General features: G+C 38.7%; 1 protein-coding gene across 1 annotated transcript in view; it reads left to right on the plus strand.

Moving 5' to 3' along the window:
• The window catches only part of filip1l (filamin A interacting protein 1-like), a 54,204-nt gene that overhangs the window by 8,998 nt on the left and 26,110 nt on the right, over nucleotides 1–19,096 (plus strand). The window contains exons 2-4 of the mRNA XM_087792053.1: nucleotides 7,503–7,815; nucleotides 8,990–9,163; nucleotides 9,245–9,423. Of these exons, the coding sequence (XP_087648179.1) occupies nucleotides 7,513–7,815; nucleotides 8,990–9,163; nucleotides 9,245–9,423 (656 nt within the window). The 5' untranslated portion in view covers nucleotides 7,503–7,512. The remainder of the gene's footprint in view (nucleotides 1–7,502; nucleotides 7,816–8,989; nucleotides 9,164–9,244; nucleotides 9,424–19,096) is intronic.

Consider the following 19,096-nt stretch of genomic DNA (forward strand, 5'->3'; position numbering starts at 1 on the left):
TATGTTTATATAAGAATATAAAATTTAAAAAAGGTGTCTCACATATTACAGACAAGGCACATATTCACACCTTTAAACATCTCCAGTGATACCAATTGTATATTTCAATCAGGAGCTCTCTCTTGTATGGTTGGAAAAGAAGTGATTACTCATCCCCCTCTCTCTATATATACATATTTTTTTCCTACTGCTGTGTACATCGAGGGATGCAGCTGTAGATACTATAGGTGCAACAAGATGTAGAATAGAAAAATCCAAAATGATTAGAATTATTTAATATATTTTGCCCGCAGCAGTCGTTGTCAAGTATGTTTCTTACCATTAATCCGTCTCAGAAACTGAAACGGAGTGAAGATGACAACATTTGGAGGGAATTTTTTCCATGTTTTTCCTTTCAAAAGCGCAGTAGCATGCTATGAAAAATAAGTGAAAGTCATTGGAAGTCTGAAATTCCACATATGAAAATGATAGAATAACCTCCAGCATTTTCATTTTTATTTTCTTGGACACATAAAGATGAAATAAATACAATCAATAAAGCAAATATATTTTCAGCTCTGTGCAGATGTGTGTCTATAAATGTCACAGCAGACAAACACACTTATTCCATGAATCTCCTTGACATGTAATGTTTAATACTTCAAATACTTCTAGCGTCCTACTACCCGAATATTATGTTTTATTCCTCAAATGTAAAGTTTTATAAAAAAAATTCAAACTTGCCCATTTACAGAAGTGTTGTGGCGCCATAGCGCCCTCTATTGACCACGAATTCAGCCCTCACTGTTGTTAACGGTATTGTTTGTTTAACCCCGCTCGTGACTGTTAATACTTAACACAAATCAAAACCTCCTAAGTATAGAATAACAAAAATGAATTTTAATCGTGAAAGACCCAACTTAAATCTCAAGATAAGTAACTGAACACGTGATATGCTTGATATTATTTCCCCTGGTGTGTTAAAACGCAGCTCTGACCATCATGATGAGTTTAAAGTCCACACCTTCAGCTGAGCGCGACGTAAGCGCACAGGAATTTCCCTCAAACCACTTCTCTTGTTTTTTTTTACAGTCCAGTACTTATGCAGGAAGCAACTGCAAAGCTTTTATGGCATCCGAGCTCCAGGTCTAAATCTACACCTGTTTCCAAGGCAACCATCTGCACTGTTTGTAAACACCACTAACTTTGAGTTCAACAGATTAACTGATCAGACTTGTTATACAGTCCAGTATTTTAATACATTTACTGTAATTCAGCTTATTACTGAAATCACAAGAACTAGTAAATTGTCACGTATAAAAAAAATCTATTTGTTGCAATACGGGTGTTAGGATGAATTGTACTGTAGGAAACATCTTCAATACACAACACATTATTATCTCACGGATTCAACACATGCATACATTGATTAAATCACATGTAACGATCATTAAAACAACAGTAATGTGACAACTCTTAGCTCCAGCATCCGTGAGATCAAAAAAGGTTTCGATGGATGGAGTCCAGCCAGAGACGTTTGGAAGATTTCAGTGTATTAAAGAGAAGTCATGACCTGTGATTGCACCTCGTTGTTTTGTCTCTGTAACTTGTGACAGCTCTGAGGTCAGTTTACAGACATTCATTCAATTGAATATGTGCAGGGAGCTGCACTTACGTAATGAACCGACACAACTGTGAGGAGAAGAACCATAGACCCCTGAGACTGCTGGACTGTGGTGAGGGGTTTCATGTGGAGATGCTCTCTCTATTTTCTCTGCTCCTAAATCAAACTGACAGCGGCATAATGTCACTCTGCAGGAATCTCTTCTCAAGTGTGTGTGTGTGCACGTCTGTGTGTGTTTTGCTGCAGTGGGTGTGTCGTTGTGATGTGTCTGTGCACATGCACGTGTGGAGGTGCAACACACCTGCTTCCTCACCTCTGACCCTGTCTGGTGTGTCTGACGGTGTGAGGTGATGTAGAATCACAGTGAATCAGTCTTGGGTTCAATCCCATCTCTGGATACGATTGTGTCGTTGTGTCTCGGAGTAAGTTTCACCTGATCGTGAGTTTATTTTAGTGCTGAACAAAGCACTCTATAAGTAAACTCATTTATAAGTTATTCCATTAGATTACGATTAAATCATTGAGACTAGAGATGGGTCAATGAGGCCTCATGAAACAGTTTCATAGTGAAGCCACTGTGCAATGAAACAGTGTCTTACCTTTAAAAGTCCACTAGATGGCAGTCTAAGTTTAAAAATGATGCCAAGTTTCATTGAATTAGTAGATCAGAGCCAAAGATTTTACAGCAGAGAGTGACATTTAGTGGCCTTTTAAAATGAAGACACTGTTTCATGACACAGTGGCTTCACCTCCAAAATGTTCTCATGAGACCTCCTCAGCCCATTACTAGTTGATAAAAATTTGCAATAAAATATTAATATTAATAAAAATATTTAACAACATACAATAATCTTAAAAAGTAAACGAGAGGTAAGAAGTATTTTTATATGGTTGTGATTGTCCTATTTGTGTAGTTTAGTGTAGAAAAATAGTATGGAAGTAAATGTTCAACATCAGACTTGTGAATTTCTAACACCTCATTTTTTAAAGCATTAAAATCAGACTTTGAATTTGAAAAAAACATCAAATTTCAAGCAGCGACATTTTTTAACCACATTTTTTATGTATGAATAAATTCATTGTTAAGTTTAGTGTATAAAAATATTCAATGTAAACAAGTAATTGCAAAATAATAAAATGCAAATACATTGATTTAGATGTTGACACTGAATTTTTCTCACCTAATATATTTACATTGAAATCTGTTTCAAGATAATCGTTGCTGTACAATCTTAATTAATATTCAGTCTAGTCCGATGGCACACATTTACTTCCATTAAATAGGGTGTGTATGTTCATGCTTTGTGTATTAATGTATAAAGTATGTGTGTATTATGAGTGAAAACTATTGTACCATATTATTCTTTTGTGTATAGATGTGTAAGTGTGTGTTTCAGGGGAGTGTGCACAAGTGCATACATGTAGCATTGGTACACTGTGGTGTGAATAGTGTATTTTATCAAGGTGTGTATTTGTGTCAGAGCTCCACAAAAACATTTGATTATACAAAGCCTCATTAATCTCATCTTGATGTTGACTCTCACTTCACCTCTATGACTTCACCTTTCGACACAAGACGCAGCACATGCTGATCCCCGGCTTACTCACTGCAACACTCGCTGCTGCCGAGGTTAGTCACTCTGACGGTCTCAGGCTGGATTAGTAAAACACCGTCATCTGTGGGGGCCGTTTACTCAGGACGCAACCCCGACTAGGTAATGGCTCTGGGGTGTTTGTGTTAACTCAAGGGCCCGGGGGCCAAACCCGGCCCGTCAAGTCATTGTATGTGACCGGCTAGATGGTTGACTCAAAATATTAGATCACGATATATATATTTATGTTCATGTTGATATTGTGACTTATAAAGATGTCAGTGTTTAAGATAAGAAAAGGAACAGAGACTTTGTGTGTCAACAATTTGATAAAGAGTTAAGAATTCAACTGATGGAAGAGTTAGATTGGAGTGTATGATGAAGGAGGACAAAGATAATCAAGATGTATTGAGCCTCATAGAATTAAAAAAATAATAATTCCTGTTACAGGTTGGTAAATTTACATTTTATTTGGCCCATGACCTCAGTTGACAAAAGAGTTTGGCCCCTTGTGTGATTGAATTAGACAACCCTGCTCAAGACCAGACCTGGACAAAGTGCGGCCCTTTGACTGAAGGAGTTTTCTCCTTTCTTGGCCTTTACAATTTTTTTTTAATGATTTTTTCTTTGCTCTTACTTATGTCTTGACTGACCTGACGACGTTCCACTAAATAATGCGTCCCCTGAGGAAATTCAATGGCTCACTTTGCGCTAGAGCTTCACACGAAATGGCCGTGGGCTTCTGATACAAACAGGAGTGGAAATACTGACGTCTACAACGAAGAGACAAACTACTTAGTTGGATTCATGTCATCATACACTCCTAGTCTGCTCATCCAATACGTCTGTGCAGGACTTTGACTCATCAGGAGTCACTGACGGGACGAAGAGAAGAGATGTAATTGCTCCAATTGATCATTGCTTCCACTTAAGTGTGATTTCATGCTGTGACGTGGACAAAACATGAGTTAATGATTCGAGAAGGGGTGTTTGTCATATGGCAGACCTCCAGCAGCAATGATGTCAATACTGTTATACTCGTACAAACAATAAAGACATAACTACCTCCATGACTGTTGACAGAAGTTATTATGAATCTGCTGTGAACTAGTAGTGAGGAACTGTAACACTTGCTTCACATGAACCTATTGTTTATTTAACACATTTATGTTTCACAATATTTGTTTTATAATGAATAGATCCTATTTTCTACTTTGGCTGAATGAACTACCTCTGAGCTTATATAAGCCTGATTTATTTGGTTGATAAAAATCCTTCAGTTTGTTAATTCCTTTCTTCCCTCTGTAAACATGAAGTCACTCACTTTCCTGTGCGACTGTGATCCATGAACTGCTTTCATAGAATTCTAATGTTCCCGTCGGATCCTGCCCTCTCTGTGAAAGTGTTTTGTGAACTATGTGATGCATTTCTGATCCATCTTGGAGATTTCACATCTTTGTGACGTTTGCGTCTGTAGGAATTTACCACAGCCGACTCTCTTTCCCTATTTCTGTTCTTTCCTGTGTGTGTTTGTTCCTGAGTGGGTTTGTACGCCTGTAACTGTGTAATTACACACTTCTATAACTATTCATTTGAAATGCTCCATGGTGTTCCAGTGATGTCAGCAGTTGCAAACACGCATTGACATTTAACAGTGTGTAACACTGGAATTAGACGCACACACACACATACAAACACGGTGAGTAATTGATGGAGTTACCTCAGCTCTGAATCATGTGCTGCCTCGCTGTCAGAGTGAAGAAAAACAATCACACGATCATTCATCTTCATTGCAAGAACTCACACGAATCCCATCAGATCTTCTGTGTTTTTGGGATCAATGTGAGGATTGATTAGATTACCATTAAATTCTTACAATTGAAGATTTTCAGACACAATTATTTACAAAGCTTAAAATATCAACTTTTGGATTTGTGGAACACTAGTTTTGAGTTCAATCACTTGTTTAGTAAGTTTATGATCTTGGCTTACATGATCTTATTCAGTTAGTCTGAATTTCAATATTAATTAAAATAATGTGGACGCCATCGTCATCATTATAATAATATGCAAGTATAGATACCCAGGAAAAACACAAGCTGAAAGTCCCCATCTTTGAGTTGACCAGCAAACAAAGGGATGAATTCCGTTATTCTATTACAGTGTTAGATTCTGTCCAACCATCTAGGTCTGTTAAACAGGTAAAGGCTTCTCTACATGGAAAGATGTTGGTTTTCATTTAAGGATCTACTCTTGTCACCTGCATGTTGAGGGATTGATCTATAATGCTCAACATAATGATGGCAAAGGTACAGCGGGACATGACATATCTGTTATGGAAGTCTTCTCTCAGGTCAGGCTACATTTGTTAGCATCAGCACTGACCTCACCGCTGAGGTCCCTCATCATGAGTGCATCTTCATAGCTGAAGTGCCATCAGAGGAACATAAATACCGATCTGACGTACGTTACAATAAATTGTTTGTCATCTGTCGTACCATCTCTTTCTACCATGACGTGACAGATGCTCCACAACCGACGAGAGCAGCAGAACAGATGGAACACTGCAGCTCAGATGGACGGAAACTTTGTACAGCGAGCCAAACCAGATAGATGGTGATGTCATGCATCTGGATAGATTATTCACTCTTGCATCAAACGCCCGGAGATCTGTCCTGGCATGTCCTGCTTCAGTGCTGCTCTCTCCCTGCACTGTATTTACTTTCAAGGAGAGTTCTTCTGAAAAGTCATAAATTACTTGCCGCGGCAGCAGACAGGAGCTTTGCCTGCACGTCTCTTCATCTTGATCACGGGCGCACAGATCTGTCAGCCAGGCAAAGCCTCGAGTCACAAAGACTCTTTGTAGAGATATTGAAGTGACGAGACTTGGTAACGGCTTCATGAGCACATCCATCATCCGTTTATTTGAAAAGACTACTTGATACAGGAAATGAAGCAACAGCAAATGTAACTTGGCCGGTTCTCGTGCAGCAGCACAACGTTTCTCTAACGCCTCTCGTAATGTCAGCGACCGACAGGACTTAACGTTCTGCTGATCTGTTATATTTCAGCTTGTTTGTGTGGATTTATGAAAGTTGTTATCCAAATAATCATTTTTTTTAACCATCTCATTTTGCCTCCTTTTCTAACTCGGAATCCATAAGAGTTTCTTGAACAAATAAATAAATGTTTATTGTTATCGTGTTATCTTCAAATGATTAATATTAAAATATTTAAAAAAAGCTATGAGGGAAGTAAATTATTGGTAATAATTATTCCAAATATTTATTCAGGCACCTCCTGCTGACCTGGCTGTGTTTTTGCTGCTTGATTTTAACTTACTTTTGTTCTAAATAATGATGTTTCTGTGTTTGTAGAAGTCTTTACACTGATAAACAATAATTGCATTAAAGCTTGTTCTCTCTGTAATCTTGGTTCGTGTTATCATTCGTCGTATCCTGTCTTTCTTGGAGCATCCTTGATCCACCACTGATTTCTGTTACTCCATGAGTCTCTGATTATTTTAGGGAGCTGGAAAAAGTAAACTTGAAATTGAACTTTCTTAACTCGCACTTTATAATGGTGCACTGCTCGCAGTTTCGCTAATTCGGTCCCCACGCTTGACATTTTAATTTTACAGGCTTTCGAAATGTTTTTATTTTTATTTGCAGTATCTTTATTTGTATTTGTGATGAGTGGGTAGAAAGTATCCTGGATCAGAGTCTCTTTCTCTTATTCTGTATGATGTCACAGTATAATTAAAATATGTTTTCATTTGTATCTAAACAAGGAGCACAATAAACATTCATTATTGTTCATCATTAGCAGTGTTTCGATTGTTTCTTTTATTGGTACAGGAAGATAAATGTTCTGGCACAAAGAGCCCTACATGGAATATGTGTGTCAAATGTTGATGCTATAGGAAAGCACTTTTTAAACATGTTCACTTGCTGCTGTAGAAAACATTGTGTTTTTAGGATAAATAACTATGTACATGTTGTCATTATCTGAGTTAACTCTGATGACTTGCTCTGAGTAGAATCATTTGGGATGGTGCAAACAGAACATTACTTTAGTCCAGCGATCTTAGAAACGCCTAATCAACTGTTTTGATTGACAGCAGGCCGATCCAATTAAATATTTTAGCATATCACAAAGAAAATGACTAACTTGCTAACAAACATTGTATTCTGGCACTGAGTAGTGTCAATAAAGTTGCAAATGTTCTTATATTTACAGAATAAAATACTCAGGACTTTATAAATGTATTAAAATACAGTCTTCTTCTCCCTCACTTCTACTCATAGATAGAGGAATATGCGATCCCGCAGCAATAGCCTGGAGGATGTGACCGAAACCAAGACCGGAAAAGAGCCGACGGATACACGTGGACGAAGCACAGAGCGGGACGAGCGCTCGGTGAAGGCCGAGCGCCGAAGCCGGCACCGGGAGCCGCCAGACGACACAGGTACAGTCCAGCGGAACCACAAGACGGCCAAGAACAGCTGCGGCGTCAGCAGCCCCAGCATGGCTGCAAAAGGAGGCCGCAGGGAGAAGGGCCGGGACCTTTCCCGGGATGACCTGGTGTTTCTGCTGAGCTTGCTGGAAGGAGAGTTGCAGGTAATCGAAAGTGACAGGAATGGCACAGAAACTTGGATAACATGATGGGAACATTAGTGAGCTGGCAGCCCTGCAGACATGGCACAGACCCCAGTCGGACATACAGTCTGACATGTTGGCTCCGAAACCTTGGTCACTCCTAATGGACCAACAGCCGATGTTAACAGACGCTTAACAGCTGAGGCAACTTCCCGTCATCACTAGACAGTATTCGGGAATTCTCTGGCAACTATGCTCCAGAGGAAGTAGACACTGTCAGGACATGATCCGAGAAACCACAGCAGGCAGACCTAGACTAGAGCTGTTGTGGGAACATCACCAATTCCAACTGAAGACATTCATGTGCTGTTGTTGGAGAGATTGGTGAAGATCTAAACCATTATCAGCTCAGGAGGTTTCAAAGCTCCAGAGAAAAAAAATGTTATTCATTTTCTCAAGTAAGACTACACTGAATGACTAAAGAATCAGACATGCAAACGCCTGCTGTCTTCGTCAATCAAAACCTTTACTCTTTTTGGGTTTTTTTTCAAGTTGGATAAGATAAGGAATAAATATTACTTGTGTCACCAACCCCAGTCTGATGATGGAAAAAAATAATCACTATTTGATTTTTTTTTTAAATGTACTACGATTCTATTACCCTTAAATATTATGATTCAGCACTACCATATCTGTCCAAATCAAAATGTTCAAGTGTGGTGGTGAAGAACATATTGTTTGAGATTTTTGAATAATTAATGGAGAGTTTAATTAAATCCGTCTAATTTCAAAAAGCAGTTCAAATAAGAAGATCATAGTCCAATTAAATCTGCTGTGGCCTGGTTTAATGAACTGTAAAGTCAGTGGTATCATCAGGATCTCAAACCTTTTCCACTTCTTTAATGGGATGTTAAGGAAAGAAAAGGAAAGACACGTGGAACACAATATAATTTAAACTTAAACGTATGTCATAAATTCAGAAGGATTGAAAAAAGTTAGCAAAAAAGCAGCAAAATATTGCCATCAAGCAATTTAGCTCTGTCCTTTGTGAGGTGGAATACGATTAACAACCAACCGTGAATGAAAATTAAATCAAACTGAAAAAAAAAAAAACGTTTTGATGTACCGTGGTTCTTCCTCTTACATCCATGTTTGTGGTCGAGCTTCCTTCTTGACACGACTCTTCTCTCTGCAGGCCAGAGATGAAGTGATTACGGTCTTGAAAGCAGAAAAGGTTGATATGGCCCTGTTGGAGGCTAAATATGGTTTGGTCACACCAGAGAAGGTCCTGCAGGCTCTTCAGAGAGATGCCATCCAGGGCAAAGCCGATGGTCTCCAGGAGGACATCTATGAAAGGCCCATGTTAGAGGTGAGACCTCACACATGATCCCAGACCAACAGATCCCCTCGAGTTACCTCAGCATTCATGTTTGTATTTGCTCTTGCTTAGCTGGACAAGTTGGTGGAGAAGCAGCGGGAAACATACCGGCGCATGCTGGAGCAGCTGCTGATGGTGGAACAGTCGCACAAACAGGCTCTCTTCAAGCTGGAAGACGAGAAGAGGAACCACGGGGAGTTCATGAAGAAGAGTGATGAGTTCACTAATCTTCTGGAGCATGAGCGTGAGCGGTGAGTACAGAGCTGGGTTACACGACTACAAGGTGATGAAAATAAAGTTTAATGTAGGAAAATCAACTTTAGATAGCTTTCCAAGTGACTTGTATTTCAGGCCTGAAATGATTCCTGGTCCTCTTTACCAACGACACAGTTTCATGACTCAATATTGCCCGAATCTTAAAAAGTAGATGAAATATTCTAAACACAGTCCTAAAGTGGATGCAGAATCACTGGTCATCCTTCTTTAGTTTTGTGTTATTGCTCCTGCATTCCAGGATTTTTGGTCAAAAGTGTAAAGTAAAGTAAAGTACACTTGTCTTATTCTGGGATATTGATCTATTTAAATATATCTTTGTTAAATCCTGCACTAAATCATTGAATCAAGACAATAGAACTACATTGAGTTATGCTGTTTTTTTGTACTTGAACTGTGGATCTGGTCTTAACTTTCATTGAGCATCAGAACATGAACCAGAAGTTTAGTCTGGAGACAATCCAGTGTGAGAGCGTGTGACTGAATACAGCTTAAACACGCAAATATGACGACATTCACAACACGTATTTATCAAAGCACAGAAAATGATTGGTTACGAGTGCTGACATTTTACTGACAGGGTTTTCAACAGGTTTATGGTTTGTATGTTATCTGGAGAATATTGGAAATTTGAACTGGCAAAGATTGTAACATACCCTGGATTGTTCTTATTTGCCTTTTATGCATTAGGAAGGAGGATGTATCTGCTGTACAGTCATTACATGTACCTTCTATGTACGATGTTCTAGCTCAGAGTTGAAAAATAAACTTCATTTTCTGCTTCCTGTATTGTTCAAACTATGAGTTACCCTTCAACAAGAGTCCTTAAAATACATTTGCTACTTAAATATTCTTAAATATAGTAGTGTTGTACAGTGGTACTGCATTTTTTTTTGTTTTTTTCCATCTTAACAAGGGTATAATATAAAGCTGAGGACAGCGTCTACAGATTCTCTGTTGGTGGTTTCAGGAAGTTTTCTTTGCTTCATTTACTGGTGTCAGCGAGGATATTATTACTTACTGATGCTGAGTCAGCTAAAACACCATAAAACCACTGCTTTCACCTTCATGCACCAAAGTATTATATTATAGTATATACAGACTGTCTTTGAGATTTCAGAATCATTTCCTGCTGTAGTTCAATATCTACGGACCTACAGACGGACGTCATTCTTTATGAATAGTGCACAAGGGATCAGTTTTGGTCCTTGAACTTTTCTGGAAGAAGTCACATCATCCGTCCTAATCCTAAACAGACTATTTGAGTTGGGAGAGAAGTTGTTATAAGATTGTCTGTATTTCATCACAGGGAATGACAGGCAGGACAGGCTGCCATGCAAAACACACTGCTGTCCCGGGTCAAGCTAATTACCAGAAGAGAGTTAGGAGACTTTTGTGACCAGGAGGAAAATGAAAACGAGGCTATAAGTAGAATCAATCACGAAGTTAGGTAGTGTACAGAAAAGTTAGCATAATATGTGCGGGCTCACATCTGCCAAGGTCATCTGTCTTCGGTGGCTGAACACTTCTGTTTATGTTTCTAAGGAGTTATAATGGTTCGTCCGCAATCCTCACATGAGACATTACATGATGGTAATATGATAGTGTAAGTACATGAGTGAAAAGACATTTGGGGGTTATGCTACATTAGCAACAATATTTTTTGTACTTAACAACAGTTCCTGGTAGTAGTTATATTTCACTTTACAATGAATGTGGTGCACGCCGCATGATCAGCATGGTGTGTATACTACAAGCCAGACGTCCATGGGAGAGTGACCATGCTGGATGCAATGGTCACTCTTTTCAAATGAGTAAGAAAAAAACAAAAACTATCATTTAGTTTACCTCAATGGATTTTGGAAGTGTGTAAATAATGAATGAAGTTGTTGTTCATTCAGACTCTGACATCTTTAGGGACGGACATAGATCTGAATACACCTGAATATGTTTTTGAAATCCTCCTAAAAGTATACACTATGTGTTATTATGTGTTATTATATCTCAAAGGTTATGATAGGTAAATACATCAAGGACTTAGAAGGTTAGACACAAATTTAAATTTAAGTTAGGGTTGAGATTATTTACTGTCTTTTCTCAAGCTGGTACTCGTTATCTCTGACATAATCTTTAGGAACAGTCCTTGTTCGGTTCAGCTATGACATATGCAGGATATACTGTATCTCATCCATGAAATGGCCCACTAATTCCGAAGATATGGAGTTGCAAGTGTTATAGAAATACTCTGGCAGGATGGAATGTTTCTAAGGGTCTTTAAAAAAGCCTTTTTCTGTGTTGTTAATTTGGACAAAACTCTGTGATCCTAAGAATCGTAATGACCATTATTATCAGAGGATGCATTTGAAAGATAGATTGTGTGCTTGAAAGTGTCACATGAGGCTCCACTTAGCTCTTTAATCTTGTTTTCTGCATTTTACAAAGTGCAATGATTTCTTTCTCTTGCTCAACACTATGATTTCATTCTTCTGTAATGAGCCGTAGATCTTGGAATAGGAGTACATTTTTGTTCTCGCAGAATGAAATCACTTTCATAATAGCAGGAAGCCCTGGCTGCCACTGACCTTCACAATGTAGGAACTAAGAAGTAAATAATGGACCCGAGGGTAGAGATGGTCCACTCCGTCTTCTTTGGTCCTTTATTGTCCACGAAAGATGACCTCACAGACGGCCAACTCATCAAGATCAGCAGGAGTGTGAGAACAAAAGTGGTGTCCTAACAATGACCAGATGTTGCAGTGAACATGACTTGAGATGACAGAGGTGGAGATCATCACGCATGCTAGGCCTGCTTTATGTTATCTGCAGGTGACATAGGAGTTGGTATTACAGACCCCTGTGTCTTCTTGTTGCTTATCTGCTGTGCAGTCCAAAATACATCATCGCACTTTGAACACCTGGTCCCTCACATTGGCTCGTCCAGCGGATCCAAGTGGTCAAGTAATTTCTTGGAGCTGGAGATTACACAAAAGTTGAATTTTATTTTACGCGTCTTTTCATAACTAATCAAACTAAAATTTAACCATAATTCACAAGATAGTTTTCTAAAACTGTAGCTTCAGGTGATTATAATGTTATCAAGCAGATTTATGTCTGATAGGTGGGCTCAGATGTCCTTCAGATATTTAAAATACGTATGTATTCTTTTCAAATAGATAAGGTTGTCCCATTGAGTGCAGCAGGCTCTGTCAGAGGGTTGCTGTTGTTTTGTTGCTCACAGATCCTAATAAAGTGAATGAGCTAGAAATGCTTAAACTGCATCAAGAAACCTTTATTAGCTAAAGTCTGTTATTTATAGAATTGTTTCCAAATGAAAATAAATTAATAACTGCCAGCTAAATGGAGTTTTTCCAAGTGGCTCAACACACCACACACTAGTATTAATGAGTTTAATGAGTAAAAAATTCAACCTTTCATAGAGATTAGCAGAAATAAACGGAGCTTAAATTTCATTTAGCTGCAACACATGGAATTATTAACACATCCATCCATGTCACAAATTGTGTGGAAAAAAAATCTAATTAATTTTTTATTAGTTGAGTCGCACGATGTGTGGGCTTCTTCATATGCTTGAATGAAAATGTTGATGAGAACAGTTTAATAATGAGCAGAGGGAGGAGACGATGAAGCAACAATAAGTATTTTAGTGAACCTCAGTCGCTGCAAACACAAGACATATTCTCCTGCTCTAATGGTTTGCAGGGCATGTTGTATATCTTCATGCCATCTGGTTGACTTAATTGCAGCCATGGTGACATCACTCATGTGGATCAGATCTAGAACATTCCACAGCGATGCCCTCACCATCACTGAGATGCTTATTATCGAGACCTGCCCAGCTCTTTTCAACAGAGCACTGTGTGCATTTGTTCACCTTTTTATGTCCACATTGTGCAGTATCTGGTGTTAACGATGGCTTGTCTCACCTGGTTGTGAACTTTGAGCTGAGAGAAAACATTTTAGGAAGTCAGGAAACAGCTGCTTGTGTTCGAACACAGATTCTGCTGCACGCCTGGGCAGGACCTTTCCTCACCTACACCTTGTTAAATGATATCAACGCTTGTGAAGGTGCTACAGAGACACACAGTTCCGCCTCATTCATCAACCTTGGCTGACACGGACCTGTAAGGTTTTCCAGAAAGACTGTGACGTCTTTCTTGACTTGCACACCTGTACATCAGCTGCATACTTCACATTCTCCCGCAGGTTTTGTGCCATAAACTCCTGGAGCTGATACGGGGTGGTAAAGGTTTTTTGTCTCTGAGCACAGCTTCCTTTTATGGAAGTTATTTGGGAGGTTGATGATGAGAAAATATTTGTTGTGTGACTTGTGTTGAGCAGCACAAACTCGTGTCACAGTGACTCAAGGCAACAACCTTAAAAAGACATTAATTAGTTTTAACACTTTGTAAACACTAGCAAAAAATAGGTTACGTGGTTGACTCTTGAATGGATTTGTTACTTTTGTTGGTATATTAAAATAATCCAATGGTATAAAGAAGTGAAGAGTCAATCTTATTTTGACCTAGCAGTTCCTAGAGTTGATGTCGCCTTACATCCAAATGGAGTGACATATCTGTATATATTCATGTCAATCAGAGCTGGCAAAACCATTATGGGGCCCGAAACAAAATTTAATTTGGGGCCCTCGTCCATACCATCCCCACAGCACCAGATGCTTCATCATTCCAGAATCTGCACCATGTTTGTGGTCTATAAGTGTAATATTCATTCATACATTTTTGTGCAAATTGCACACACACACACACACAAAACCACAAACACTCACACATATACAAAATGTCATATTATTTGTATTCTTGAATATGCTTTTTGTGTCAGTTATTCCCTCAATATGTACAGTATATACAATCCTCTCTTATGTCGAGCTTAGTTGTTTGTTCTTTTGCCAAAGTGGTTAGTATTTGATGTCAGTATAATTATATTTGTATTTATTTTACTATGCTTAACAACAGACTCACCATCCTTTATGCAATGGTTGGATTGCCTGTGTTTCATTAGGATTGTTATTGGACAGTAAGGAAGGGTGGAGTGTTTGATTGACAGCGCATTATTGCAGAGTTATGGATAACCAGATGGTTCATTGTGGTGTTGTTATATTTTCAGGCTGATCTAGGTCCATGTGTTCTAACCGTCTTCACCAGCACATAAAAGACAAAAGCTATATTTTGCAAAATTCTCCAACAACCTACCCACGTGTATTGTGCTCCTCACAGCTTCCTATCGTTGGAACAATCGGATGTTGTTTAGAATCTCCTCGAGCAAAGGAGGCACTTAGTGTCTGCTGAGAAAGCTGGTTGTCAAGTGGCTAATGTTGTTTTGTTGTTGTGCCTGGTTGACTTCCTGATTCAAGGCTCATTAAGTCTCTCTCTACTGGTTGAAATGAGTTCACAGATAGTAAAAAGTGTTGGCAAACGAAGATGCAGATGTGACGGTTTACATCCCAGAGGTGTCCAGGGACAGAAGCCAGTATTCTGACCAACATGTACAAACAAGCTTCTTCTTCCGAGCCTCCTTTTCACTGTATAAGTCGATCTGAGACCCTGAAGCTTCTCTGCATCTGTAAACATGGAGGTAATTAAGGCCGAGCGTAGTCATTGCATGGAGTAATGTGATTACCTCTCTCTGACAGAATGCACAAAACCGCACAGACGCACAATCTCTGCTCTCCTTTTCCAACCTTTTTTCATGTGTTCTAATAAAGCAGGAACAACTATGCCTGAAATAGCATTCACACAGCTATTCCTAGAGCTGTTCACGTAACAAATGTAACTGGTAAAACCCTTGCCATCTGCACTGGAAATTAAGGAAATATGACAATATATTTGACCTTCAATCATGAGGAAAAAGTGAAGAGATCTAGTGTAGGTTTTATTTTTATTGTAATCTCGACAGTTTCTAATGGAAGGAGGACCAGACAGGTGTTGGTTTAGGCCATTACAAATATAAATTGGGCCTTACATCACTATCTTAACCTGCAATCTTCAGATGTACTAGATTCACTCCATGACAGTCCAAAAACATAAAAAGGTAAATGAGGACTTTTATTAATCTTTCCAAGTTGATGTTTTTGTCAGTGTAAGGGCACCCTGTTGACCTATCCAGTTCCCCCATCTTCCTAATGAGAAGTGTATTCCTTCATGAGTAAAAGAGTAGTTAAAGTAAAAGTATGGTTAATGTTTAAATAATAACCGCATTAATATCAGGAATCAAATCAGCCATCAATGACATTTTTGACACATTTGGAGCCCTTTTAATGTCTTAGGTCTCTTTTCCAGTATAATTTAGCCGATGCTTTAAATCATTGTGTAACCGTTTACATGCAGTTGCGCTATACAACCTACCCTGAATCCCATTAAAGCAAGGCCCTTCTAGTAGTTATCAAACAAGTTATTCTGATATACTTACTTCAAATAGTTACTAAATTATAGCCAACATGACATATATATCACAGAGCTTCATTAGCCGTATTTTCAACAGTGCGCCGTACAAGCCTTTTGAGTGTAAATCTGGTTTTACTTTCTGTCCTTGAACTGATTCAAGATCAATAGTACAACGCACTCAAATATCTAACAGCACAAGTACAAAGCCACACTGTGAGTAGCTGTAGTAACACGCCTTGTGGAGAAATACTATGAAACCGTACTATACAGTATATTTAATTTATAATTTGTTGTGTAATGAATACAATCATTTTACTTGTTGTATCTTTTAACAATTGTTTAATAAAGATTGTAATTTGTCGCTGTCAATAAAGTCTCAAAACTTTATTGATACCACAGTCACCCCTCTGAGTCCCACGTCACATAGCACCATAGCACACAAGCCTAATTGGTCAATAGTTACTTGAGAAATGAAAGTTGAGAAAAAAAAGAGTAAACAATGATTGTTTTTTTGAAAGGTTAAGGGTTGATATCAAGTAGTCATTGTATTTTTACAACCTTTACACTGCTACATTTTTCATTAGATGAATCATTAATTGTGAGGTCTCAGGGAACTTTAACTGTATTTTAAGTATGAACGATCTCATCCTTTTTATCTTTATTTACAAGAGAATGTTTAAAAAAACAACTCCTATCAAGGGCTTAAGTGCGACTGCAAATACTTCCAAGCTCACGTATTCGAGGCCACACAAGGTGAAGACGGTCACGGTGACTGTGAGGTTTTGTTTCAACAAAAACTGCCTTGCGGAGGCGAGGGTGACATCATGCTCCCCGCGATACTGAGTTGGCCCCAATAAGAATCAGACGATGTTAGTTTTGCACCGACATGAAGAACAGCCGAAGTGATTTCAGGGTGACACGACACGTAATCTGTTAATTCAAACATCTGTCATGGTGAGAAGAGAATTACAATGCAGACTGTGAATCTGTCAGAGTTATGTATGAACTAATCCTCTGTTAGTGAAAGGGAATAAGAGTTAGGGAGGAGAGATTCGGGTCAAAGGGGAAAACTCGCAGCTTAAAAAGAGTTACGTGACATTTCTGTGTTTGCATTGAGCCGTGAGCAGGCGCCGGCAACACTGAGGTCCATGAAGGATGGCGGCTGTTCAAAGACCTGTAAGTCCTCTGACATTGAAGTTAGAATTTACCGCCTGCTCACATCGGCCCCAGTAGACGCCTTCTTGTGTTACGGCCTGCGTGCGTCTCGTGCAGTCAGAAGGAAGTGAACACAAACTGGTCCATTAAGTCCAGGACTGTGAACAATGAGTGTGTGAGTGCAACTCGCAGCATAGAGCCTGGATCTGCCAACTCATGTGCCATTGTGGTGAAAGCACTATCTTGACGTGGCAGCAGCCCCGCTTTGTTGTTTGTGAATTAAAAATGGTGTTTCATTAGTCATCGCCTTGATAAAAGTCATTAATCACAGCAGTGTGTTTTTTCACAATGTTTTCGAACATTTTTCAAATGTTGTTGTTGGTGCAGGAGAAGGTCATTGTGACACATATGAAACCAGATTATCTTGTTATTGATGGATGCAGGTTTCATGATTCTTGTAGCCTCTTGGAAAACGGAATAGGACACATGTACAACATTATTGTTGCTCAAATTTTGTCTTCAATTCTTACCAGAGGTTATATATGCACCCACAGTTCCATTGGCTTGATCAGCCTTCCTGACTATGCTGCTCTACATACCCTCCTGTCCGCCTGGGTTTCTGTGAACAAGTTAACTAGTGAAAGACAGGAAACCATGTCTGAAGCATCACTTTCTCTTCTTAAGTTAAGTAGCCAGAAACAGTTAATGAGCAGGCTCATATTGTGTTTCTTAAACCAAAGCACAAGTTCGTTTTTAGTTCTAAATGAATGATAATGTAAGTAAGTAAGTAATTAAGTAAGTAATTTTTATTTATATAGCGCTTTTCCAGACCAGGGTCACAAAGCGCTTAAACAATCAAAACAATATTCAATAAAGTATATATTTTAAAGGTCAAGATAAAACTGAAAACACAACAGGGGTTCCAGAAAATCAAGGAAAAGCCTGAACAAATAGAAACGTCTTAAGATGTTTCTTAAAGGAGTCAGTAGACTCCATCAAGCGCAAAGAGAGAGGAAGATCGTTCCAAAGCTTAGGAGCAACAGCCTGAAAAGATTTCTCTCCTCTGGTCCTGAACCGTGTGCGTGGAACGACAAGTAGATTCTGATCCACAGACCTAAGAGCCCGAGCTGGGGTGTAAGGCTGGATCAGATCAGTGATGTAAGGAGGAGCCTGACCATGAATAGATCTGAAAGTAAGAACCAGAATTTTAAAGTTGATCCTGAAAGAAACTGGAAGCCAGTGAAGAGTTTTAAGGATCGGAGAAATGTGAGTTCTTCTACTAGAGCGGGTCAGAATTCTCGCTGCAGAGTTCAGAATCAACTGCAGGCGAGACAGCTCCTTCTTGTTAAGACATGAAAACAAACTGTTACAATAGTCCAGACGAGAAGAAACAAACGCATGGATTACAAGCTCCAGATCATGTAATGCTCTGCTATGGTTCTTTTACAAAGTGAAAATGTAGACTTAGTTGTTTTGATCATTTCTTTATATCAGAGTTCACAGTATATAAACAGAGAAATTGCCGCATATCAAGTACTTTCCTTAAAATTTAACTTAACATAACATTATATTTAACAGTATTAAACCAAACATTTATAAAAATGTTTTCAAGTATGAAAAAAATTAAAGCACATTGAAAATAGAAATTTCTAAACAGCTTTGTGTCACTTACTACATTGAATCGGTTTTAATAAATTAATCAGCAATTCTATAACAATTGAATAGAAAATAATTTATTTTTCATCATGAGTTTTTTTGTGGATCTGTTTCCTTGTCGCTGCAGATCTCTGCATCCACAGAAGCGTTTGTTCTTCACAAGTGAAGGTGTTACATTTCTCTTGCTGTAAATCATATGTGTGCAGGTGACTAAGAGATCAATGCAAGGGAATTTATGAACATCCTAAATCTTGAGCATGACATGGCTTGACTGGAGTTGCTGTGATATTGAAAACCTCAAATCTGAAACTTGAAAGAACTCTGTCCGTGAGACTGGCCCCACAGTACCAGTGCATCGTGGACTTTGACAGGAACCATGATTTAACGGAGGTTTCAATTTCCTTTATGCCGATTACAG

The sequence above is a fragment of the Callionymus lyra genome, chromosome 5 (genome assembly GCF_982586985.1).
Source record: "Callionymus lyra chromosome 5, fCalLyr1.hap1.1, whole genome shotgun sequence".
In the NCBI taxonomy this organism is placed as follows: Eukaryota; Metazoa; Chordata; class Actinopteri; order Syngnathiformes; family Callionymidae; genus Callionymus; species Callionymus lyra.